Source organism: Centrocercus urophasianus, unplaced genomic scaffold (genome assembly GCF_019232065.1).
Source record: "Centrocercus urophasianus isolate 14NV4802_14NV808 unplaced genomic scaffold, USGS_Curo_1.0 seq_30, whole genome shotgun sequence".
Taxonomy (NCBI): domain Eukaryota; kingdom Metazoa; phylum Chordata; class Aves; order Galliformes; family Phasianidae; genus Centrocercus; species Centrocercus urophasianus.
The window spans coordinates 6,929,587-6,954,744 of NW_024884867.1; the positions used below are offsets into that span (position 1 = coordinate 6,929,587).

Sequence of the window (25,158 nt, forward strand, 5' to 3'; positions counted from 1 at the left end):
ACTGCAAACCCATTAATTAAAAATAAGCATCAGAGACACTGAAATGCTGTGTAATTACAGGAAGACTAGCAAGTCTATGTGTTGATCATACCATAGTACGGCATTCATTTTGAGCCAAGTTCAAAGGAGTTGTTTCAGTGTAAAACATATCACTCTTGGACCATTCATTGCTATGCAATACCAGAATGCCCTCAGTGCCTGCAACCTCATGGAGCTGATAGCTTTTGCTGTCTTGCAGATCAGATATTGAAGATGATGGTTCATAAAGGATATTTTTGTGTATCCTACATGCTCATGTCAAGTATTTCCTCAGTAAAATGGTTAGCTTTAAGCAGATGTGAGATTGGCTACCTTTTTTTACCTTCTTAATTTGAATTATATGACACTTCGTAGGGCATTTGCATGCCCATCCTCCCTCTATCACTGAAACACTTTTTTCTTTCTACTTGCCCTGCACGCAGAGCAGGATCTTCCTTGAAAGAAGTTATTCCCAGACATGAGGAGCACGGTTGCTCTGTGTTCAGTCTGGAAGGCCATCTAGTGACACAACTGTGTAGAACTGCAGAATGGCTTGGGTTGGAAGGGACCTCAGAGATCACTGAGTTCCAACTCTGATTGACAAGGGAAAAAGAATGGGCCTGAAGGGGGACAGAGCAGACCTGAGGTGCCTGTGGCTGCATGAACTCTTTGCAGGGTGTTATGTTCTGAACAGAAGCACCCATGGCAAGAGTTAATGGCCTTAAGCTGTGCCGGGGAGGTTCAGGTTCAGTGTTAGGAAATATTTCTTCTCAGAAAGAGCACTGGGACGGGCTGCCCAGCGAGGTGGTGAGGTCCCTGTCACTGGAGGTGCTCAAGAACCATGAAGATGCGGCACCGAGGGATGTGGTCAGCGGGCACAGGGTGATGGGTAGGGGTCGGACTGGATGACCTCGCAGTTCATTTCCAGCCTGACCGCTCTTTCTGAGAAGTTGTTCTAACATCCAACCTGAACCTCCCTTGGCACAACTCAAGGCCATTACCTCTTGTCCTATCAGGCAGGTGTCTGCAGGCTTTGACATCTCCGTAACTCAAACACATCATCCTGTTTGACTTTTACGATAGCTCACTCTGAACACAAGGCACTGGGTACAGCAGAACACACGCAGTTTGCCGCCGCCCCTCCCTGTGCCCCGTGCAGACGCATCGTGGGGGCACCTCAGCGCTCTCCTGTCCTTCAGACCCGCGCTCCACCACGCTCGGATCTCCGCCTCTGCAGAGGCTTTGGGTCCCGCGTTCAGCTCCGCCCGCACGGTGCCGGGCTGCTCCACGCCGCCTCGGAGTGCTTTCCCCGGAGCGCGGCGGTGTCGGCGCGGCCCCGAGCGACGCCCGGAGCCACCTGAGGCGCCCCGGGGCGCGGCCAATCCCCGGCGGGGCGCGGGCGGTGCCGGCCCGCCCCGGGGCTCCGCTGCGGAGCGCCGTCCCGGCGGCTCTGAGCCCCGTTCGGCTCCATGGAGGCGGCCAACGGGGCCGTGCCCGACGGCGCGGCGGGAGGAAAGGGAGGCAGCGCGGCGGCGCCGTCGGGGAAAAAGGAGGTGAAAATGGTGATCGTGGGGGACGGCGGCTGCGGGAAGACGTCGCTGCTGATGGTGTACGCGAACGGCGCCTTCCCTGAGGTGAGCCGCGAGGAGAGCGGGGGGCTCGCGCTGAGGTGGCCGAGGAACGCTCCTCAGAGTGAGCGGCTTCGGTCAGGGCGGGGCGGCCCCGAGGGCCCGCGGGTCTGCGAGAGAAGAAGCGCCTGAAGGTGGCCCGGGGGAGAAGCGGGGCTCTCACGGCCGTTCTGGGCTGTTCCCCAGCACCGCGACACGGACGCGGCCTTGTGCGAGTTTCCTTGTCTGTAACTTGAATACTTCTCCGTGTTTGCAGCAATACGCACCGTCTGTGTTTGAGAAGTATGCCACCAGCATCACCATCGGCAAAAAGGAGGTCATCCTGAACTTGTACGACACTGCAGGTAGGGCCTTTCCCCGCCTTGGGACAGGTTGGGCTGTGAACGGCGTTTCTCTGAAGAAATGGTCACTTGTGTCATGGCGGTTGCAGGCCAGGTTTGTTCTGTGCCGCAGTGACCCCGTTTGTTGGGACATTGCATCACATTGCAAACATATCTGAAGGTATTAAACCCGGCTCCCAGTACATAACACAGTCAACCAAGAAAATATTTTAATCTCCTGCCACGTGTGATCCAACAGTAAAGGAGAAAAGAGATGGTTTGGGTTCAGAATGAAAAAGGCCTTTGCGTTAAAGGTTATTGGGGAAAGCTGATTGTTTGGGTTGATATCAGGAGCTTGGGATTTAATTTGCATTCAGCTTCATGCAGTCTGATTTGTGGGTGGAGCCAGGAGTTGGATTCAATGATCCTTATGTGGGTTCCTTCCAACTGGGGATGTTCTGTGATCCTGTGATTCATTCAGACTTCCCAGGCTCTGCTGTCCGGCTGCATTCCAAGTAGACCCTAAAGTTGGCATGCGCTGTGTTTCAGCTCCGTGTAAATAAATCATGTTGCATTCTGCAGAGTTGTTCCAAATTAATGCCATCACAAATAAGAACGGAGTGCAGTTTCATGAGACATCGGGAGGTGCAGATGGCACTGCCGGCCAGTTGGCAGGGCTCTTTGCCATGAATAAGCAATTGCTTCCCTTGTCTGGAGACCTTGAAACCCAACATACTTCACCTCCCAAGAGAGTGTGATGGCTGCCAGGCCTCTGGCATAGTTATAGTTTACAGATATGTCATGCACTGTGATCCAAGTAGCTTCTCATCATCTTTCTGAAGGCGGAAGTGATGCCGTAGGAAGAACTCTCTTGAGCCCATATTTAAATCCCATCCTGTTTTTAATGAAACAAAACTGATGTCAAGTTCCTAAGGTTGGAATATAATGAAGAGCTGCATTTTTCCCAGAGTCCAAGGGGAAGCGCTGGTCAGCAGATAAGGGAGCTCCTGCATTTTGCTCTTAGTCTGAAAGATCCCCAAATCATTCATGCTATTGTGAGATCATTTAAACGGGATTGGAGGGATGTAAAACTATTTTGGAAGCGAAGGGTTTCAGTTTAGTGTCATGTAGGAGAGTATGGGAGGAGAAAGCAAATCTGTTCTAAAAAGTGTCACTGGATCTTAATCATACACCTACTGCAGAAAGGACTTCAGTATTTTTAGGATCCAGCTAAGAGCAGCCCTAAATAGAGCTGCATGCACTTAGCGTCACGGGAAGGTGAAGGACACTGTGGGCTGTGTAAAGTGAGAAGGACTCTTTGTATTGTTCAGCCCTGCTCAGTTGGAGGTTTTCTGCTTGCCCTACTTTCTAAAGGAGAAGGACATGCACAAACTGCCTGAGAATCAAACATTCTAAGGTACAGAAGATATTTTTTTCTTGGCAAGAATTTTGATAACAAGCCAACAGTAATGAGTTAGTCTACAATATGCTTCAGTAGTAGTTTTTGGAAAGGCTTTCATGTTCTGCTGCTCTGCCTTTCTCATCAGAGACACCTTTTGCTGTTGCAGGAAGTTGGTGGTATATACATGCAATGTATAAAAGCTTTGTAATACCACTTGTCTGCAAACAGGCTTTGCTGCTGCATATTTAATTAAAAATTGCCATTTCTGGCCATGCTTGACAAAAAAATTGAGAGATTAATTAGCTTTGTAATTGTTTCTATTCTAAGGGAATAGCATAATCGAGTTGATGCCTCAGCTGCGATTCAAATGTAGGTTTCCATTTCTGATGCTGTTCAGTGCAGGACTTCTCAGAACAAAGCAGTAAACTGTGCTGAGCCGAGGAGGAAGCAGTGCCTCCTGTGAGCACTGTGGAAGCTCACTCTGAGTCGCAGGAAGCACGCTTGAAGCCTCCAGCAGGTTTTTTCCGGTCTCTAATGATAGATGCTCTACAGCATCAGGCCTTTAGGGGCTGGTACATGCAAAAGTAATTTTGCATAACTTTGCAGGGGAAGGACTACTTGAAATCAAAATGTATCCCCCCATTCCAACCTAAGTCCTCTTCTACTGCTTTTATTCCTGCCAAGAAAAAATTCAATTTCCCAAACTTTTCTGAGCTGCAAAGCGAAATAACACAGCTGCAAGCTGATAACCGTGTTCTCATGGAGCCTGCAGATGGACACAGAGAGTTTGGTGTGTATCAGTGAGAGCTCCTCTCCCTGTGGTTACATGCTGAATTTAAATAACAAGCATAAAGTATTGCACTGACATGTATAGGAAGTGGTTGGCTGGTCTGGGTGACAGGATGTGATGCTCTTCCTTACATGCTGGCTGTTGGTGGCAGTGGACTGCGCTGCTGTAACTTGAGCTGTGCTTATTGTGTTAGCTTTGACAAAGCCCTGTTCTGTACTTTATTTTTGTGGACACATTTCCCCAGCACATAAAGGCCTTTGGGTTGTTGTCTCTGGCTTTCCACAGCCCTGAGAGTACGGCAGACCTGGGACATTTTTTCATGACTACGTTACAGTGCAGTATTTTGTGCATTACAAAGCACATCAGCTCAATGCCCGCCAGTCCTGCTGGGTCTGCTGCCACAGGCCTCGTGCAGAGCAGTGCAGGACGGGACCTTCAGCACCCAATAGGCCCCCATGTCCACCTCATCTTCACAGCCATCAGGAGAGCTGGCTGCGATACCACTTACGTTGAGTGTGTGAGAGCGAGAGAGTGCCACTAATTAATTGGGCCTAAAGGAAGGCGTTCTCCATTAATTTCTTTGCGATGTCTGCTGGAGAGGAAAATGGATCAAAACAGGCACACTGGGCTGAGGACTTCCAATGTGAGTTATCCCGGGGAAAAGGTGCAGATGCCCCTGAACAGTACATCTCTCCCAGTGGTGCATGTGGCTGCTGAGCTCCTGTGCAGGCTGAGCTGTGAACAGGCTGTCTGGGCTCATCCTTGGTGTTATTTAGTGAAGGAGGAGGAGGAGCAGGCAGACATGAACATACGTAGGAGACTGAGATCTGTGGTTTCATCACTTCCCCTTCTCTCCCTCTGGTGTTGCTTGAGGTCCCGCTTGCCCCATACGGCCTGACAGCAATATGTGATGATAAAGAGGTAGCAAATTTCAGATGAATTCAGCTGGTCAGGTTTTATTGGTTGGTTGTTTTGTTTTTAAAAGCTGTCTCTTATGCTAAAATGCTACAGTGAATTGAGGAAGGCAGTGGAGTCACAGATGTGCTCAGCTGTAGGCATTTATTCAGTACATTCAGTAACTATTTGGATTCAGCCTTCTATTTCTACTAGAAGACCTAAATCTGTGCCAAAGGCTCTGACCACAAACTGAGCAACTTTATGGAGAAGAAGTCTCACAGGCCCTTTCTGCATTTCATCAGCAGCACTTAAGGACAGGCTATGAAAGGAAATGTTCTCACTGAGGTTTCAGTGAGAGAGATGTCAGTGTTCAGACACAGCTTGAGCTGGGTTCTGTTACATCCACCTGAAGAATTGTACTTGAGCTCTGAAACAATAGCTTCCCTCCTTCCAAGGGAGAGCTGCAATTATCCAACCCTAATACACGTCTAACCAACCCACTTTTGGGGGCACATTTTACCTCATTTTGTGCTCCACATTTGAAATTCAGTGCATTTAGAGGATTAGCTCAACAACAGAACGGTAAATCGGTTGCAAACAAGAGAGTGGATTTGCGAGAATAAGAAGGGCTAAGCAGTAAATCTTTGCTCTGAATGTTTACACAACATGCATAATTTTGTTGATTGCCTGTTATTTTAGTATTAAACCCTGAGGGATCAATCCTACTTTGCTTAGTGCCTCACCCATAGAGCTTGCTGCTCAAATGCAGAGAACAGCCCAAACCTAAGATTTACACACTTCTCAGGCAAGCTGAGCAATGGTTTATCCAGCACGATAACTGCAAGCAAAGGGGAAGAGTACAGGTCTGAAGCAAGTTAACTTCCTCTAATTAGACCCTGAGCTGTAATATCACTAATTAAAAGCATGAACAATTTTCTAGAGTTGAGCAGCATCCCAAAGATTGGTGGTGAAGTCCTGCTTCAAAGAGTTGAGCCTGTTCTGTGTGGTTGCACGTCTTGTAAAATCAGCAGTTGGACAAAGCAGCCTTTTTATCACATTTTGTATTCCAAAGGATCCATTTTGTCAGCGAAGAAGGATAGCCTGCATTTAAGGGAAGGAATTTCACAAGCATGGACATTTCTTCAGTCTTTGCTGTTACAGTACTCTTGAACTCAAGTATTTACCTTTACACATTCCCATCATACTGCTTGTTAAGGATAGAAATTTACTGTATTCCGAAACATTCTCTGTGTTGCAGGGCAGGAGGACTACGATCGGCTGCGGCCGCTCTCTTACCAGAACACAAACGTCGTGTTAATTTGTTACGATGTCATGAACCCCACCAGCTATGATAATGTAGCAGATAAGGTAAGAGCCTCCCGTAATTACTTCAGCCTTTTAAATGAATTATGTACGGTTGATGCAGGACAAGATGTCAGATTAAAAAAGCTGATGCTTTTAGTAATCCTGTATCCAGAGTGTACAGATGGACAGGTCGTTCATTGTGCACTGAACTGCAGGTCACAGACCTTAGACCCAGAAATTACCTCTCTGTGGCTCTCAAGTGCTTGGAATTGGGCTTGACTCTGTAGTACTCTAAAAAGATCACAAATCAGCTGCAGAGTTGCTGCTTTGTCTGTAGTGATGTCACACAACCGTTGCACACAAGCATTTCAGATTCAAGTCCACTTCCAGCACATGCACATTTAGCTAGGGGAGAAGAAATATAAGCAACCACCTGTCTGTAGTAGGATTTCTGTATGTTCCAAAGCAGAAGTTAGCATTCCTGTACATAGAACCACCAAAATAATGCAGGTTTTGTTTTTCTAACATCAGTGGTATCCTGAAGTGAATCACTTCTGCCAGGGTGTCCCCCTGGTACTGATTGGCTGCAAAACAGACCTTCGGAAAGACAAAGAGCAGTTGCGTAAGCTCAGGGCTTCTAAGCAGGAGCCCATTACTTACAACCAGGTGAGTATAAGTGCTTCACAGTATCGTTCTCTTTGCCAAAGTGGAGACATTTTAAGTGTTTTGCATATCTCAGGATCCTGGAGTGTCTGAAAGGTCACCGTTTGCTACTCCATCTAGGCTTACTGCGTGTCTCCCCTCGATTTCCCTTCACTGCATTATTACTGTTATAAATTGTAGGCCTCAACAGGTTTCTTGGACTTCCTTTCTAATTTTTATCATAATACATTGCTCCCATCACTGGTACTTTGACTGGGGTTGTGAGAAAGAATAAATGCTAGGATACACATTAAAGGATTAAAAATACTGATTATTCTGAAATAAAAGCATTTTGCAAACCCTATTGAGAAAGAAGCCCTTCCAAGGACAGTAGCCAAAACATCCGTGAGAGTTCTCCAATAAACTTTTCTTTGAAGTATCTAATATAAGAAAAAAATTACATACTATCAAGTACTTCCAGTTTAAGTATTACAAATTATTGAGACACAGCTGGTGTTATGAGATGGCTTTGCTGTCCCAGGTGCAAGGGAAGCAAGCAGTGGTTGAACTGCTTATACCAGGTCACTCCAGATCTTTCTGCTCTGGTCTTCTACTTTTTCATTATTAAGTATAAAGCCATCTTCCTCCTCTCATCTCAGATTATGAACAGCAGCTGTCTTAACTGAGACACAAATCCAGGAAACAAGGTTAAGTTCACTAAAACCTTGAATTAATCACTTCTTTCTCTAAAGAACTTGAAAAGAGCCTGCCACAGCATCACCATTAAATCATGCTAGGACTTAAAAGTTTGTCTTCCTTGCTCACAAGATTAGATGACTGTCCTCTCACTTTGTGAACAGCCACAAGATTGTCCCTCGCTGGCATTACTAATTCCCTTTGTCACCGTCTCATGAGGTTCAGGACAAGCAACGACCTTCTCTGTGGAGTCAGCTGGGGCCTCACATCTGGCACGATTACTGCCTCAGAACAGTACACACATAACAGACTCTCCCTCCAGCAGCTCATCACATGAACGCTCACAGAAGAGGCGAAACTCACCAGCCCAGACTCCCTTTGTCGCCTAGTAGAGTTCTCCATTTCCTTTTTCTCCCTTTAAACATACACTACCTCAGTCTTTTACAGCTGAGAGCATCGAGTCATGCAATGTGATGCTTCTGATGCCAGGCACAGAGGAGCTGAATAGTATCTGTCAGCACTGCAGCTTGCAAACAACTGTAAGGAAACAAACTTCACTTGAATGTGCTGAAGGAAAATGCCCGTGTGTAGAAGTCTGAGTGCTCAAGTGACCCCATTCCCAGCTTATGACTAAATGCAGAGTTTGTGAGTTGTGGATTGCAGATCTGGAATTCACACTCAAAGGCTCACAAGCACTCAAAACTGGGGGCTGACTGCAATGAAAGGATCACAAGCAAAGTAAGAAGTAGCTGTGTTTCGTCTGTAGTGATTTCACACCACCTTGATTGCATGCAAATGTTTTAGATTCTACTGTTTCCTCTGCATGCATTTGGGTGATGATGTCTGTAGGCACTCATCTGCATGTAGTAGGACTTCTGCTGAGCCTTTGTCATGCTTCGAAATGGCAGTCAGGACTCCTGCATGTGCACCAACAAAACAAAGCAAGACCTTAGTCCAGACCTTACTGTTGCATGTGGTGTGCAGTGCTGAGGCTTGCAAACTAAACACGACATCGCATGTCATACCTGAAAAAAGATCCTCCTTGTAGATAGCTTCACTCGAGTATCTATTAAAGAAATGCTATTTCTACAATATTAGATCAACTTAGGAAAAAAAAACAACAAAACCAGCAACGATACTTCAGTTTATAACCAACACACTTAGCTAGCACTGTGCTCACAGGAGGCAGTTTCTTTTGGAAGATGACCTCACGTTTTGGAGATATACAAAGAAATTTCTTTTTGCTTCCATCTCACCTTCCTTTTCTCCTCTCACGCATCAGGTTTTTGACTTTTCTTACCTGTTCTTTCCAGGGTGAAGCTGCTTGCCAGCAGATAAATGCAGAAATTTATCTGGAGTGCTCAGCAAAATGCCGTGAAAACATAGAAAAGGTTTTTAAAGAAGCAACAACTATTGCATTGAGTGCCATGAAAAAAGCCAAGCGCCAAAAGAAGCAGAGAGCATGCTCAGTGTTATGATCTGGACTGCAAGAGAGCATTGACAGCTATGAACCAAGTTACTTGAGTTTAACAACAGAGTGACAACTCCTTCTTCCCCCCAAGACAATTTTGTATTCCTGCAATGATTTGTATTTTAAAATTTTAATACTTTCTAGGGTTTAAAAAAAAAAAAAACTTTTTTTTTTTCTTTTTTACATTTAAAACCTTTTGCCACGTTGCTCTCACAGTTTTCAAGGCTCTTTATCAAGGCTACCTGATGCTACACATTCACCTGGCTTTTGCTCTTACCAGCAAGCCCACCAACAGTCTGGTCTTGGATTCACCATTTAATCTGAAGTGAACAGTGACTGCTGCTGCACGACTGTCTTGTTTGTTGGCTTGTTTTTTTCCTCTGCAAAACCGTGGCTTATTGTAGCTACAATTTAGTCTTTTTCAGGCAAAAAACATCCTTCCAAAGTTTTGATAGAGCAGCCTACGTACCAGACACCATGAAATAAGCAGGAATTAAGTTCTCTATTGACATTCCCAACTTAATTGGTGGCAGTGGTGTGAGTTAGCATCAAGCTGCTGCCAGTGTACAGCCAAAGCATCCACTCACTCCCTCTTGACTCCCAGGCCAGCTTTGCAGAGCTGCCCCTGTAGGTCTCCTTGCAACATGCAATACTGTAGCATTGGTATGCATCGCTGGATACATGCATTGCTTGCTCCGATATTTAATATTTAATTTACAGCATGCAAAGTTACCAGTACACCAGTCAGCCACTCTGTGTAACAAGTCCATTTTGCAATAAACTCATATATATAGCTTATTTAATATATGACATGCAAATGCTCGTGTGCTAGGGAGAGTAAAATGCTTTGTAGCTCACGTTCATCAACTGGTGAAATCATCTCTGCTACTGTAAATTAAATTTTCCCTTTTGTGATGAAAGTGACAGTTGAGTGTTTAAGGATGGTGGATGTTCCTGCTGAACAATCTAGTTTGCGTGCCTTGAGCCTCCCAGTTCTTTTGCACATTCTCTTCCAGTGAGATCTCAAGTTTCAGGAGCAATCACTAGTTTGCAGGCATCATCAGCAAGCCCTGTGAGGGTGAAGGTTTCTGCAGTACAACTGTTACACAAGTTTTGTTTCTGAGGCAAACTAAGGGAGAATGTACAGGACTGCTATGATTTTCTGATTCTGTCTTGCTTTACAGTAACAAGAGAATACTTTGCCAGGATGTTTGGGCAGTGCATAACGGGTGCTGGTTACTAGAAAACGCTTCAATGTAGAGCCTGGTAACTACACATCATTCAGCTTCCACACAATTTTATCCTCTGCTGGTGAAAACCTGTTTTGGAATGAGCCATCGTTATCATTTTACGTGCAGGATAAAACCTTGATCCTTGAAATCTAAACTCTTATTTCCCCGTAACTTGTTTTGAATCAACAAAAGTGATCCAAGGTTAAAATTACAAGCTTAGGGATTATGAAACAATAAAACAAAAAACACACCACCTTACCCAGTAAGTCTGAAACATCTTCACGCTGATTTACCCTCAGCATGTCTGGAATCTTTCCTTGCTTTTATAATCCCAGTTTCTCATGCTGCAGAATTCAAGTTACTTGCTAAACAGTGTTCCCTCACCTCTTGAGTACCAGGTGACTGCACAGAGCCAGGTTCTAGCATTGCTCTCAGAAGAATTTACATTTCATAAATGGAGTTCTAAGAAGGACAAAAAACAACCTCACACAGTGTGCAAGATACAACCCAGCTAGAGTAAAAATTGTTCAAAATACGCAAATTGCAATTTAGTGTTTGTGCCCACACAACGGTGACACTGTAAGGATAAATTCACCAGCCTTGCAGCAACAGAATAACTGCTGAAATATTTGAAGTCCATAGTGCGTAAGTATTTCTTCATGAGCATGCTCACTGGGAGATGGGCACAATTCTCACATCATTCTGCCAAAGCCACTTCTCCAGTTGGGCCCTGGGCTAGCTCAGAGGGAGCCAGCACAGCTGAGCAGCACACTGCATACAGCAGCTCAGGAGGCACAGATGTTACAGCACTCAAACAAGCTTATTCAGCTGAGTAAGTTCAAAAAGCACGAGGAGTTAAGCAAGATGGGAATCTTTTCGTTCTCAGCCATCCTTCTGAACAAGTATTTACATTCTCTTAACAACTGGTACCTAATGAAAATATTTCATACTTCTTAGCCTGTCTTCACCTCTCAGAACAGCACTGGAGCAAAAAAAGAAAACAAAACTGCAAATAGGACCTGAAGTGCAACTGCACTTACTGCCACTGATCAAGAGCGTTTTCTGGAAAAACTCTGCCTCAAGAGACAACCCAAAGGGGAGTGGGGAGTGTGTTTGTTACTAAGAAGGGGCTGAAGCAGCTGCATATTGTATGGTTTATTTTAAGTTTTTTTCCAGGCTTGGACAGATTACCTGATCCCTCTCAAAGAGGGCTAGCAGAATTCCCTGCCATTTAACAACTGGTTTTGCTTGCTTGTTTTTAAGAAGATTTCTTTAAATAGCTTCTTAGAAGTGTATATAGCAGCAATATGGTACAAAGATGGGCATTTTTCCACAGTACACACAGATTAGTATTGCCACTGAAAATGCCTGAAACAAATGCTTTTTAAAAACAGCATTCAGTCTGTATTACTGATCAACCTGGAGTGTTCATAAAGCTTTGCAAAATTCCATACTAGAGTTTAAATAATAAAACTGGAAAGTGTTAAATATCATTCCAGGACTGGAATTACAGTAGATCCCACATTCTCTCAATGCTGGTTTCTTGCCGAGCAGGTGCATGCTGCTAAATATACAGAAAAACCCAATGCAAACACGTTTGGTATTAAATACACATAAATAGCAGGACTGTAAACTGGAGAGCCATGCTTGCATAATATGCTGAGTCTGTGCTGGAAGAGCCCACATCCTTCACCAAACACGGGACAGATGAGTTCCTCAGAGTCCATTCACAATGCAGCAGCAATTAAGGAGCTCCGTCCAACGCCGAGCGCCTGCTGTGCGCACAGGGACAGCGAGCTCCAGTGTTGGCACCCAGCACCCCCTGGAGGGTTCACAGTTTCTTCATTTTGTCTTTGTTCTTCTGCAGCTTAGTGTGCACCACTTTGAGAGTAGTGAGGAAGTTCCCAAGGAAGAGCAGCAGAAATGTGAAAGCCAGCACACAAACCTGAGGGGGAAAGGTGAGGAAAGTTGAGTAAGGGTCAGATGAATTGGGGCAGCAGTATTTTCACCAACTAAATTAAGCTGCAGTGGAGTCTGGTTGGCATGTTCACAGATGTGTTAGCAAGTCAGGAAAGAAGACAGGAGACAAATATGCACCCACACATCTACTTCTGTGAGTTAACTGGGATGCCCATTTGGATCATGATCATCTTGGCAGCAATATTACGGCGTGGTTTGTTTGTGAACTTACTGCCATTCAGCATCGATGGACTCTCACAGACAGTAAAATCAAATTGTTAAATCCAGGTAGCCAGATGTCTTTACAGATGTGGTCAAAACATCCCTACCCCCCTCCCGTGTTTTTTCTGAGCAGAACCAACACTCACCTGCCATTCTTTGCACTCTTTATGCCTGGACAACCCAAAAAGTGTGATTGCATTATATAGCTGCCAGAACTAAGAGAGAAAAGAATCATTACTATCAAAGATTTAGAAATGTTTGCCAGGTAGGTGTGATCCAAAGCACCATGTAACTGCAAGAAGCACAGCAGCACCAGCACACCCTCCCCAGCCCCCACGTGGCAGAGGAGGAAATGGGACAGCCCAACTTACATGTCCACAGAACAAGAAGGGAAGAAGAAAAGTCAGTCCCCGCCACATCCAGGACTGAAATCCTTCTGGAAAAGATTAACAGGGAAGAGAAAGTTAGCATGGATAAGACAGGACTGTAGCTGCAGCTCATCCCAACAAGATCATCCCATAAGACCTATTCCTGTCCTGTTCAGCACTAACCAGTTAGGTTAAAATAAAGTCTTGAAGTTGTTGTAACGGGAGAAGGATGAAAATGGAGACGAACACCTCTACCTTAATGCTCTCAAGAGCTGATGGAGATCAGAGTCTTGTTTCAAACCCGTAGGACTCAAGAAAGAAAACAGAAGTCTCACTCCCATTCCTGCCTTTGTCCTAGAGGCAGCAGGACTGGGAATAACAGCTGTGCAAAGCTTGCTTTCTGAAGGCCACAAAGCCACCTCTGTATCACTGCCTTTAAAACCTACCCCATCTGTACTGCAGTATTGCAGGCAACCTCACCTACTGTAAGGTCCAGGTGGTTTCTCTCCCCCAAAGCACGGAGCCTATACAGGCAGCCCCTTTGATAATAATATTGTAGGAACTGAACACAGCCTGGAGAAAGAGAGAAAGCATTACTGATACGTTTATAATACTTCTGAATAGCTCACAAAAACTATTTTAATAATGCTTAATCCATAGTATTATTGTTTAACTTGCATATTGTATTTTGCAGTTGTATGACACTTCATACATGCACAGTTTATGACTCTAGTATTTAACAAATGGAAGTGGTTTTTTTCTAAGCAAAAAAAGAAAACTACTTTATCTCATGAGACACCACGGTATAATATACTCACTCTGAAATATTGAAAATGCTAAAAATTGACTGCGAAACATTTGATACATGAGTCCATCTGGCCTGAAAGCAAAATAGAGAAGAAATATTTATTTGATTAAGCAGCATACAATACAGTGCCTTGCTCAGCCAAGGAGCCCATTAGTAAATGAAATAAGCAGCTGATAGCCAGCCCACTCCACCCCATCTGGGAATCCAGAAAGCATGCTACAGGCACACATCACTGCCTGCCACATCCTGCCCATCCTTTACCCTACTGTGGATGGTAGGAGATGGTCTGATGGCTTGCTGCCCCCTCTTACTGATTTGCCTATTGCAGCTTCCTGCTCTAATCAGATACTGATTAAAGCCATTCAGCTGAGTCCGCATCACAAATCTAAGCCAGAGAGCAGCACTGCTTGCGTTCCTTTTCTTAACTGTAGTTCAGGATACATGAACTTTTGCTCCAGCTCCTGTATGATCTCCTGAGAAATTCAGCAACAAAAACAGTGTTGTTTTAAAACAAATTGTTAGCAGATCAGTTCATGTCAAAGCTGAAGTGGATCATAAAGGCACCACACAGAGTGCACTGCTGCGCTGTTCGACCAACACCATCATCTGTTGGAACGCAACGAGCATTTTTTGCTTCACACCTGGTTTAGGTACTGGGTTATAAGCAGAATTCATTATAAAAGCACAGTGCTGCTTGTTTGCTCAGTTTGATCAGACAAGTTTGATTCTTTGCTATGTGCCTGTGCGTGGTCACACTGGATTACTGTGCTCAGGTGACACACTTGGAAGCACCTCGAGCAGGGCAGGGCAAACTCACCATGTTAACATTACTCCAGACAGGAACGTGGAGACATAGTGATGGGACACCCACCAGCCTTTGATCCTGAGCAGAAAAAATAAGACGGTTAGATGAGGAATATAAATGTTAACAACTTAAGTCTGGCTTTAAAGACAAAAATTAATCCTGACTGGATTATGGATAACTAGATGGCCCAGTCAAACAAAAAATAAAGCTGGTGGCAGCAAAGGAGTTTCTGGGAAATCACCAAGGGGCAGCCAAGGCTGCCTGCATTGCCCATGTGCTCCCTGCAGTGAGGAACCCCAGAAATCCCACCTCCTGGTACACCCCTGTTTTGTTTTTCCCAGCACAAAGCCTCAAAGGCAGCACGTGGACAAGTAAGTGTTGGCAGGGACACTGTGAGCAGCAGGGCAGGAGCTGAAAGGCACCATCGCAGCTCCATGACTGGGTTGCAAATCTGGGATGACTGGAGTGAGGCACACGACTGAGGTTCATCTTGAGCAGTACCTAAATGACTAACACATGATGTTTTTTTGGCCCACATCCCCTTTTTTTTTCCTGTGCCATGCAAATAAGTGAAGTCCTCTGTTAAGTTGCTGTTTCTTTTCAGACATGAATGCTGCAGAAAGCTCAGAAAATTACAGTAAAGCAGGAAAGAGCTGTAGCGAGGCAGGGTCAAGAAGAAAAAAAAATGCCTCAGGGATGGCACTGATTTGGAAAGTAAGCCAACACAGTGGCTGCAACAAGCCTGGGTTCAGAGATTTCTCTGCTGGCAGTGGGCAAGCCACTTTCTATCTCTGCACACCCTTTTCTTTTGCACTTCATGGAGCTTGCCATGTTCAGCTCTCACACACCTGCAGACATGGCCACAAGATCCATGGCCAGTGCCAAGATTTCTCCCTTGTTTTCAGTGGGCAGGGAGCTGTAACACCAGAGAACTGCCCAGAAATCATTTTCATTCACAAATGCCACAGGCTGGATGGAACACATTGACTGTTGTCCATCCATCTCTATCCTGACCTCCACCCAGGGCTGATACCAGACATTCTGTGCCAAGACAAGACTCCCCAAAATGCTCCCTCTGACCTCTGCTGAGAGGAGATTAAGGAAGAAATTGGCTACACATTGGCTACTGATTTTGGAGAGGAAATGGACTGTCTGGAATAAGGAGTCCTGAGCTGCTATGCTACTAAGGAGCATACAAGTTATCTGTGCAGCGTTCAGAGCAGGAACGCATGCAGAAAGCTGGACTAACTCAATGCTGATTGCTTGAAAGGTAGAAAATGAGGTATTAGAAGCCTAATTAATTAATTAATGCAACAGGGAGCTGCAAATGTTGCAGCAGCAGCCACTCACCCAGCAGCAAACCCGCATGCAGACTCATCACACCTGGGAAGAGATGAGGCGATTGCTGCGGTTTCCCCATTCCCTGTGCCAGCCTATCTGGATGATGAGAACTGGGGACATGCAACCATCAGGTTATTGCTAAAATCTACCACCAGATTCCAGGTTAAGCTACAGAAGTGCAAATCCAGTAAAGTTCTCTGAGCCTCCTGGAGGGCAGGCAAGAGGCAGAGTAGATGATTTATCACTCTACAGCCAGGGCAAGGACTCCGGGTTCACCTGCACCCAGCGGTCCTCATACCATCACCAGCCCCAACTCCCCAGGTAGGCAGCCAGGTAGAGGAAGTGTCCAAGCCCCTTGACAGCTACACATGAGGCTGTGCAACTAAGCCAGATAGAAGTCCTGGGGGTGGAGGAAATTCTCCTTCCAACATTCTCTTGCTCTGATAGTCTCTACTAATGCTCAGAGTGCACTTGATAACCCCATATACTGCACGAGCAGCAAAGCTGACTGCCAAAATCCATCAGGATAGGACTGACCAGATAAAAGAATAATTTAGGATACTCTTACTTGAGGTATTATTAAAAAAATGAGGGCTCAGACAGAAGATCATCTTTCAGTTTATACGTCTCCCAGCACTCAACTTGCATTGCCAGATGTTTATACAATTGTCTGCTCTTAACCACCAATATTCCTTTAACACAGCTGTAATTAGTCAAATGCTTCAGGACACACCACAGTGACCTGCAGGGCAGCCACACTGACCAGACAGCATAAAGCAGTGATTTGGCTCCTTTTTCTCACGAGAGGTGAGTGCATGCCAGTATACCTACAGGCAGTACTTCAGATTAGAAAAGGCACAAAGTCAGTATCCAGATTGGCCATTTCAGTGGAAACACACTGAAATTCCAGATCACACCTACAAGTAACCCACAGCTCTCAAAACCATCCAATACTTTGAACACAGAAATCATGGACTTTTAGAAACTGCATCTTCTCCTCCCTGCCCTAACCTGATGGACACATGTGCCCCTGGGAGAAACTGGGGAAGGGGACAGGGACAACACATCCTGCACAGAGGAATCAGCATCTTGGATTTGCTGGGATTCAGTGCCAATTGAATCTACTTTCATTGCTTCTTTTTCTTTTAAGGACATTTCATGCTTTAAATAGTCTTTGCAGGTGGCACAGTACCTTGATCCATTGCTAATGAGAATGCTTTCCCGTATCGTCAGCGTGCAGTAATACCACACCAACAGAAAGTTGAACACTTCATCTGTCACCCTGTTAAAAAAAAAAGAAGTAAAAATACAAAAAGAGCACAGTAATAAGAAAGCCTGTTAATTATAAAAACACGTTTCAAAAAAATCCCCATTTTCTCAGTTCCCTTGTCTGAATGAAAACATGCTCAAGTGAGGCCATGGACACAAAGCCCCAGTCCTGGGCATCTCTTATCCACACGCAGAGCTCTAAGTATCAGCAGCACTTCCCCACTCAGCCCTTTCCTCTGGAAGTGCCCTGTGATGTAACGCTGCAGATCTTGAGCCGATAAGCAGGTACACAGAGATGACATTAATTCCATCTGAAGGAGAGAAAGCACCATGGAAGCACCAGATGATCCAATTTAGACAAGCATTTCCAGACTAATTCAATGAGGAGATTCGATGAGATCTATACAAATCCAATCAACTAAAAGAACAGAAGAGCATTACACTCTCAGAGTAAAAGAGTTTTTATTTTGCCATTTGCAGTCCCCCAAAGCCATGGGGATCTGGAGCAGCTTCTGCACATGACAGCATCAATCCTGGGTACGATCCACAGACGCCTCAATGGAAGGTTTAGCTCTAACACCTCACTGGCTTTTTAAGGCAAACTGAGCAGGGCAGGCTTATTGATGCATTGTCATGGCCTAGACCTCACATCAAATAGTCACATCTAAAATGAAAACGCTCCCTTATGTGGTGTTTGCATGGTGCTGATACCAATCTAGGACAACTTGCAAACAAAAACTCTTTCTCAAGCACAGTGCAACAGCAGAAAAACAACTCATCACACTGGACTTTCTATTGGTTATAACAAACTCCTAAAATATTAAACAAGAAAAAGGAAGCAGCTAAAATACATGTCCTGCCTGCTCTGAAGAACAGCAAAATATGATCTCCTGCTGGGGAAGCACAACTATTCAAAGCTTAAATACTGCCAAAGCCTGTATCTCACCATCTCAGGCAATTAGTTCAAATTAGTTGGCTTCTAATCTTGTACATTTTTATTCAAAACACTTGGTCAAAGCAAAACCAAAAATAAAAACAAAAAAAACAGCCTTACCTGTAGTGAAGAATAAATCTGCAGGCCACGGCCCCAAGTAACAAGATAATTGTGAGATACAGTTTGAACTTCTCATACTCATCTTTGTAGGCGAACCTGGAATGTACAAAGCACAGAGCACAAAAAGTCACCTATCAGTGGGTGCACACAGGGTTTTACTGGAACATGGCTTCATTTTTTCAAACCAGATACAATCCACAAGCCAAACCAAAAGACAAGCCAGATGTAATAGAAAACCATTCCTGTCTCTGGACTTCAGCATACACCCACTGCTAGCCCGAGATGTATGTGCAAGGAAGCACTCACTCACTTTGCTTGGTTACTCAGGAGGGTTACATTCACGTTTCCCAGCACCAGATTTAAGTATAAACTGGAAGACAAAAAAAAAAAAAAACAAGAGACCCACATAAGTCCATTTACCATAGACACCATAGGCTAACACACATCAGAGCTTACATTTTTGCTGTAGGCTTTTAGTTAAAGCAAACTGGAGATGCAGGCTACAGAATAGGATTTAAATGCAGAAAGTTCAGTCAGCATTTCCAAGAAGAAAGAGGAAGAATTCATTTTCTGGTCTCTTTTTTGTGCTGTGCCAAAGGGTAAGATGTCAGAAACCAAAAATAAATTATATGGAGAAATCTGAAGAAAAGTTTCCAAGGGATCCTTCCATCTCCAATGCTGCAGCCACTTTTACCAGCTCCTTGATTTCATTTCACTTCCCCACTCCAGACCATTTCCACCCGAAAGCTCAGCTCACTGTACAGACACAGAAAATGCAGACTTGGGAAGGAGAAAGCAAACAAATCAAGGGTAGAAATCAAGTCCCTTGGCTCAGTTTACTCAGCATCAGCATCTCCTGACCGCCAGAGCTGCACAGCCCTTGACAACTGAACCAAATCCGTCCTAGCAACCCCGCTTGAAGCAAAGTACAAAATTTAAGTCAGTTGAAAGCACTATTTGGAGAGAAGAAAGTTAAACAGGAAGGGGGAAATTTCCCATACTGATTGAGTCTTCAAAAAATAAAAAAGCACAGAGTGCAACTCACTGTGAAGTCTTCATCTCTTGCCAGTACAGTTTTACTTCTATTTTATCAAGCAGACCTGCCTGTGCCTACACAGTACATTTACATACACTTCCAGCTAATGAATTCTGCGTACAACTGACACAGCAGCTCAGCAAGAGATCTATGACTAATCCAGTTCTACATGTATTTCTTCAATACACGCATTATCCTTTGGGAGGAACACCACTGTGAACACTTAAAAATCAGCCTTCCTAGAGCGCATGCCCCTTCTGACGAAGCACGTACCCGTTTTTCTTTGGCAAGTAGGCTTCCATGTCAAAGAAGGCATTTTGCCTCTCTTTGATCTGGGTGCTGATCTGCTCTATAAGAGCAAATTCTTCAGGAGTAGCTCTGGGCTTGCACCTGTGAAAATATAAAAACAAAATCTTCCTTTATGTTTTTGCCGCCTTTTATTTAAAGGATAGCAACTTTATAGTCATAAAATGCATGCTGTTAGAAAGCTAACATCTGCCACGGTGCTGTTCTCACTTGTTTTTATTGTTTCATTACCTGGTATCTGTCATTGTAGGTTATTTCAACTGGCTGTTTTACAAACCAGCTTCTTTAGCGACAGAACTCCACACCTCTTCCAAAACAAAGCACTTCAAACACAATATGCAGTTTTGTAGGAGCTCCTTCCACTTTGGGAAGTTTGTATGCATCTCAGGCACTGCCCTTACAGCATCCAAACTGATCCTAGCAAGACACCATAAACTTCTCATGAAAGACAAAAGCTCACTGTACAGCCTTCAGAAACAAACAAAAGAAATGACCTCACACACCCTCCAGAGCCACCAGTGAAAGCATGTCAAACTCATTTAAACTGAAAGGTCAGTGCAGCCCCTCCATAATCAATGGTAGCTTGGACGGAAGACAACGAGGTGGAGAAGGGTCCCGTGGCTCATTTCTCTTGCTGCTTCCCCTCTGCTGAAATTGTGTATTTTAGGAAGGGCAAGGAGTGCAGCTGGGCAGCGCTGTATGAGAGGAGGGCTCTGCGTGGCCCCACCTGGCACCACTGCTGCTCTTCCTGCAGAGAAGGGATCTGTAAGCCACATTTGCAGCAACCAGCTCTCCAAACCCCCCCCAAGCTGTCTGCCTGCAGACACCACCACCATGCACAACACACAAAAAAGAATAGAGCAGAGGCCCCACGCTGCATCCCTGAGAGCCCTCCTGTGGACCCCAAATTTTACCTCTTGGCCTAAGAGGGATGAGATACAGTGTTGGTTTAGAAGTCTCAGCCAGGCCCAACCCCGCAAGAGGTTTTCATTGATGCTGCAACTATTCAAGCATAAGATATTTCAGGTTGTAACAAAAAAACACAACTGATGATTCACTGGCAAACCGCAGCATTACCAATTCATGTAAAACAGAGCAGTGGGGTTAGCAACCAGCATTGCCTGGGATCTGCACACAAGGAATTCAGCAAGCAGCTGAGCAGCCAGGAACAGTTCCTTCCTATAAACCCACGTAGGGTGGTTACACCGCCAGCATCAGTCCATGAACTGGATCTGCCAGCACAGTTTATGGAGCAAAGCTTTGCTCACCTGGCAAAACATACAGACCAACAGCTGTACAGTCCCACACCACAGCAGACCTATTGCAAAGATGCAAATCCATTCAGGCTCCCTCAAAGACTTACTGGATCTTCTTCATTTATAAGACTTGATCTCTCATGTGGTTACAAAAAAATTTACCTGGCTGTAACAAAGGAGGTAAACTCAAGATCATATGAAGCAAAACTGCCACCATGATGCAGACCACATATTAAACTGCTGAAAATCCAAACCCTTCTGCTGTTTGGGAAGCAGAAACATCCCATCCCTGCCTCCTCCACCCTTCAGACCTCCTGTTACCGTTGCAGGCTGTGCTTCAGGTCCCTTAATGTCTTCTTCTGCCGGTGGATGGAGCTGCTGCAGGCTGTCTGCAAGCTGGTGACTTCCTCCAGTTTCTGCCTGTAAACTTTGTGTGTTTCCTACAGGAGAAAAAGAGAGGTTCAGTAGGAAGAACTCTTCTGGGCGATTGTGTTTGGTCCTCATGTCTGAGGAAAGCAAGCCTGGTGTTTGGGAGCCAACAGGCACCTGAGGAAGGGGGATTCCTGTACTGCTCCATTACAGGCAGAAAACCAAGGGGGCAAAGCAAACCAGCTTAAACAGACACTAACAAAATTCCTGATCCATCTTCTCTGCATTCACTTCATTTTCTCTTTCTAACAAGCTCCTTGCTCCTAGCAGACCCTGTAATAAAGCCCTTATTCTCTGGTTTGATCCCAAATCATTCCCATCAAACATGTGGAGAACCTGCAGGAACTCTGATCTCCCAGCCATTCAAGCTGGGAAAAAAAAGAGGAAAGGAGTTGAGGTCCCAGGTGGAAACCAGAGAAATCACCACAACCCAAACCCAGGCACTGAGACAAACCTCCTGACCACCACAGCCACCCCAAGCCCTACTTCTGCTCCAGCACAGCCACATTGGAGCCTCCAGCACATCAGGAACCAAGCCCCAGCTCATCCAGCAGAAGAAAAGATGCAACAGGCCCAGGAGGTACTGGATCCTATGTTCAGCCCTCTCAGAAATGGCAGCAAGGTACGCAAGGGCTTGGTTAGCAAATAAATCTGATGTGGATTTCACACCACAAACAAACCTGTACAAGTTGAACACCTAGTTGGGTACGTCACAGTTTGCATCAGGACCCTCTGCAAGCCAGATGCCTTATTGCCATGTGGAAGTTCAATATTAGCTCTGGTTTAAGGAGAAAAATAAATTTTAAGAGCTATAACAACTCAGAAGGCAATTTGCAGTCAGTGTTGAGGAGGCAATGCAGGGGTTAAGAGGCTTTTTGCTTTATCTCCTTAGCACATCTCAGGTAACAACCATAGAAAATTACCACTGTTTTTTTTCTGAAGCATAAAAGCAGCACTAAGACCAAACAAAACAGATCTATGCTCTTCTGTTCATAATTTATGGAAGCCATAAGACTCCACCATCCAACCTGAAAGCCTTAAAGACCAAACTAACCACGTCCAGGGACCTCAGCGACCACCACTGGTGCAGCTTGGCTAACTGGCAGCATTTTGAGGGCTCTCTGGGTTGCACAGGAACTCATTCTGCTCCTCTGGATGTCACACAACAGTTTATTCTCTAAGGCTGGCTAAAAGGGGGCAAGAAGCTGCTCAAAAAAAAGCATTCGGGTATTTATTGGAAATGCCAATTGAGAACTGGTAAATACTGCCATTAGCCAAAAACATCACGATAATGACTTAAAAGTGACATTAAGTCTAGGACATAGGGAAGATCCTTATTCATCGAGAGCAGTGGCTGCACGACAAGGGGCCCAGCAGCTGCTAACACAGACAGCCCACAGCCACATTCCAGACAGCCGGGTCTGGCCACAGCTCTCTCCACGTAGTAAGCACGCATTGAAAAACGAAAGTCCCACACACCAGGGGGCATTTCTGCCCCAAATTTAAGAGCTTGGGGCAACAGCCGCTCTCCCACAGGAGGCAGAGGTGCCACGGGCACCGTTAGCAGCTTACAGCAACACCCGAAACCGCGATGCTCAGCAGCCCCGAGCCGCCTCAGGCCGCTGCCCAAACCTCTTCCCAGGAGCGCAGCCCAGCGCCGGCGTGCCCCAAACCGACGGCCGCGCAAAGCCCCGCTCCGCTGCAAGGGAGGGAAGGAGGCCCCGACCAGAGCCAGCCGTGCGGATATCGAGTGAGACAGAGCGGAGCGCATGGGAAGCGGGACTGGACACTGCTGGAATAACTGCAGGAGCACGGAGCTGCGCCCGCTGCGGCTCAGGAGCTCCGCGCTCCCGCTTAGAGCCGGGCCTCCAACCCGCGGCGTTCGACGGAGCTGCCGGAGCCACGAGGATGTGCGGAGCGCCGCGGGACTCCGCCGGGGAGAGAGGCTGCGGAGCGCGGGCTGAGCAGCGGGACGGGAGCGGGACGCTTCGCGGGGATCTCGCTCCTCCTCCGCCGCAGCACCACCAGCCAGCGGCCGCCAGCAGCACGGCGCGGAGCGGCACGCCGGGCCGGGAGCGAACACCGCCGTTTCGCCGCGTTCTACGCCGGACCGCCGGGAAAGGAGCCGGCGGCCCTCGGAAGGTCGCGGCACGCCCGAGCCCGCCGCGCTCCGTCCCCGCTTCGCGCCTTCGCCCGCGGGACTCGGGACCCCCGCAGGCGGCGCGCGGTGAGCCGCCCCGGGCCCCGCCTCACCTGCAGCTGCCGGAACTCCTCGTCCAGCTCCCGCCACTCCCCGCAGCATCGCTCCAGCTGCACCCTCATAGCGCGGCGCACTGCGGCGTGGCGCGAGCCGCTGGGCCGGGGGGACGAGAGAGGCGCGAGCCCGCAGCCCGGCCCGGCGGCCACGTGCGCCGCTGACGTCATCGCGCGGGGCTGAGGCGACGCGACGCGCCCCGCCCATCGGCGCGCCGCGCGCCCTCCTGAGGTAACGGCCGCTAAAGGTCGGCGCGCGCAGCGGCGTGTGGGGCTGTGCAGGTGTGAGGGGGACCGGCTGCGCTCAGCACGGCTGTGCGGGACGCTGCCCGTCTCCGCCTGCAGGACGGGTCCCGCTCTGACATTCTGCTGCAGAAAAGCATATTAAAAAATGCCACTCCTGGCTTCTCCACACCTTTCCTCTCCTGCCCGGTGTTACAGACAGGTCCCGCGGCTCAGCCAGAGGGTGAGGTGAATTCCTCCAGCTGTCCCTGAGGCTGCCGTGTTTTCTGGAGCCTGCTTTATCTCAGGAGAGCCTCCGTTCTTTCTATTCTTTCTATTTCTCCTGTCGGCCCGCTGGACAAACCACTCGTGCAGCTCAGTCAGCGGCCAGCCATTCCCATCCTGTGCGCTTTCCACAACCATCTCTAGGATGCATCCTTACCTCCCCACCATTCCTCAGCACTGCCGCAGGTGAGGCTTGGATTCCGTTTATCATTTCACAGACAGGCCGTGCAGGTGTAACAGCCAGAGAGGCTCCTGAAGAGGGTTTGTGGCATCCCTGACATGGTGCCTTAAACACAGCTTACTAAAAATGTCGGAAATGTACAGAAAGCAACCAGTGCTGGATGGTCAGAATGGTGAGCGTTCCTCCCCTGCCTCCCAAGTGTTGCTGCATCACTGTGGTTCCTGGAGCCCGCAGCTGCTCTGGGTTTGAGGCTGTGAAACGGACCTTTGGGTGTCAATGCGTGAGGAATGCTGCATTTCCCCTGAACTTGAAGATTTTAAAGTTTTTAGGTTCTTGCAACTCTAACTTTCCATCTTTTTTAATGGCAGGCCTTTGAAAAGCGAATCTGTCAATAGAAAATCTGTTTTGCCTTTACTTTTAATGGTCCTCAAGTCGTCAACCATCACTGCCAGAAAACATATCAAACATTGAGTTAATAATTCAATCACAGCAGTTGTGTCTGATCACAGCAGTTGTGTCTGTTCCTCTGATGTTAACTTCTGTCGGAGTACTTGCAGTAATGCAGGTACAGTCAGATGTGAGCTCCTTTCTTTTGCCTGCCGGACTCCTGAACACAGATTGCATTCATTCTGTTCTCTTGTGATAACTGAGTCTGCTCCCATCGATTCTTTTCCTTTGTCTTACAAATACCAATTCTTTCCAGCAGTGCAAACAGGAAAGGATAAAATACGAATTCTAACACCAGGTGACTGTAAGCCATGACAAATGAAACATTCTAACTCATGTTTCTACGGGGAATTGGTGCTGCTGATCTCATCGTGTAATCGGGATTTATTCCTCCGTTCAGGACTTGGAACAAGTGAGGCATTATCTCAAGTACGGCCGAATTACTTTTGCCTTCATCATCGTCCTGTGATCTGCATGTTTTAAAGCAGCGCCCAGGGTCCTGCGGGCACTCTGTGG

At 46.5% G+C, this 25,158-nt stretch overlaps 2 protein-coding genes across 5 annotated transcripts; one reads left to right on the forward strand and one right to left on the reverse strand.

The window, feature by feature from the left end:
• The first annotated feature begins 1,472 nt into the window (after window positions 1-1,472).
• RHOF (ras homolog family member F, filopodia associated) lies at window positions 1,473-9,520 on the forward strand. The gene is made up of 5 exons (XM_042828717.1): window positions 1,473-1,652; window positions 1,903-1,990; window positions 6,314-6,423; window positions 6,892-7,026; window positions 9,012-9,520. The coding sequence occupies exons 1-5, from the start codon at window positions 1,488-1,490 to the stop codon at window positions 9,174-9,176; spliced, it is 663 nt and encodes a 220-aa protein (XP_042684651.1). The 5' UTR covers window positions 1,473-1,487; the 3' UTR covers window positions 9,177-9,520.
• A 2,021-nt stretch (window positions 9,521-11,541) lies between these two features.
• Window positions 11,542-23,612, reverse strand: TMEM120B (transmembrane protein 120B). 4 transcript variants are annotated; one of them, XM_042828716.1, is made up of 16 exons: window positions 23,508-23,570; window positions 21,935-22,032; window positions 21,147-21,265; window positions 20,073-20,317; window positions 19,801-19,986; window positions 19,537-19,653; window positions 18,538-18,597; window positions 18,228-18,323; window positions 17,097-17,186; window positions 15,914-15,946; window positions 14,576-14,641; window positions 13,769-13,830; window positions 13,431-13,523; window positions 12,954-13,018; window positions 12,729-12,797; window positions 11,542-12,346 (listed from the first exon to the last, which is right to left on the reverse strand). In XM_042828716.1, the coding sequence occupies exons 5-16, from the start codon at window positions 19,812-19,814 to the stop codon at window positions 12,233-12,235; spliced, it is 879 nt and encodes a 292-aa protein (XP_042684650.1). In that variant the 5' UTR covers window positions 19,815-19,986; window positions 20,073-20,317; window positions 21,147-21,265; window positions 21,935-22,032; window positions 23,508-23,570; the 3' UTR covers window positions 11,542-12,232. The 4 variants fall into 4 exon arrangements, with proteins under 4 accessions (XP_042684650.1, XP_042684649.1, XP_042684647.1 ...); XM_042828715.1 differs by having other exon boundaries at window positions 19,801-20,317; XM_042828713.1 differs by lacking the exons at window positions 19,801-19,986; window positions 20,073-20,317; window positions 21,935-22,032 and having other exon boundaries at window positions 23,508-23,612.
• Between the last annotated feature and the right edge of the window lie 1,546 nt (window positions 23,613-25,158).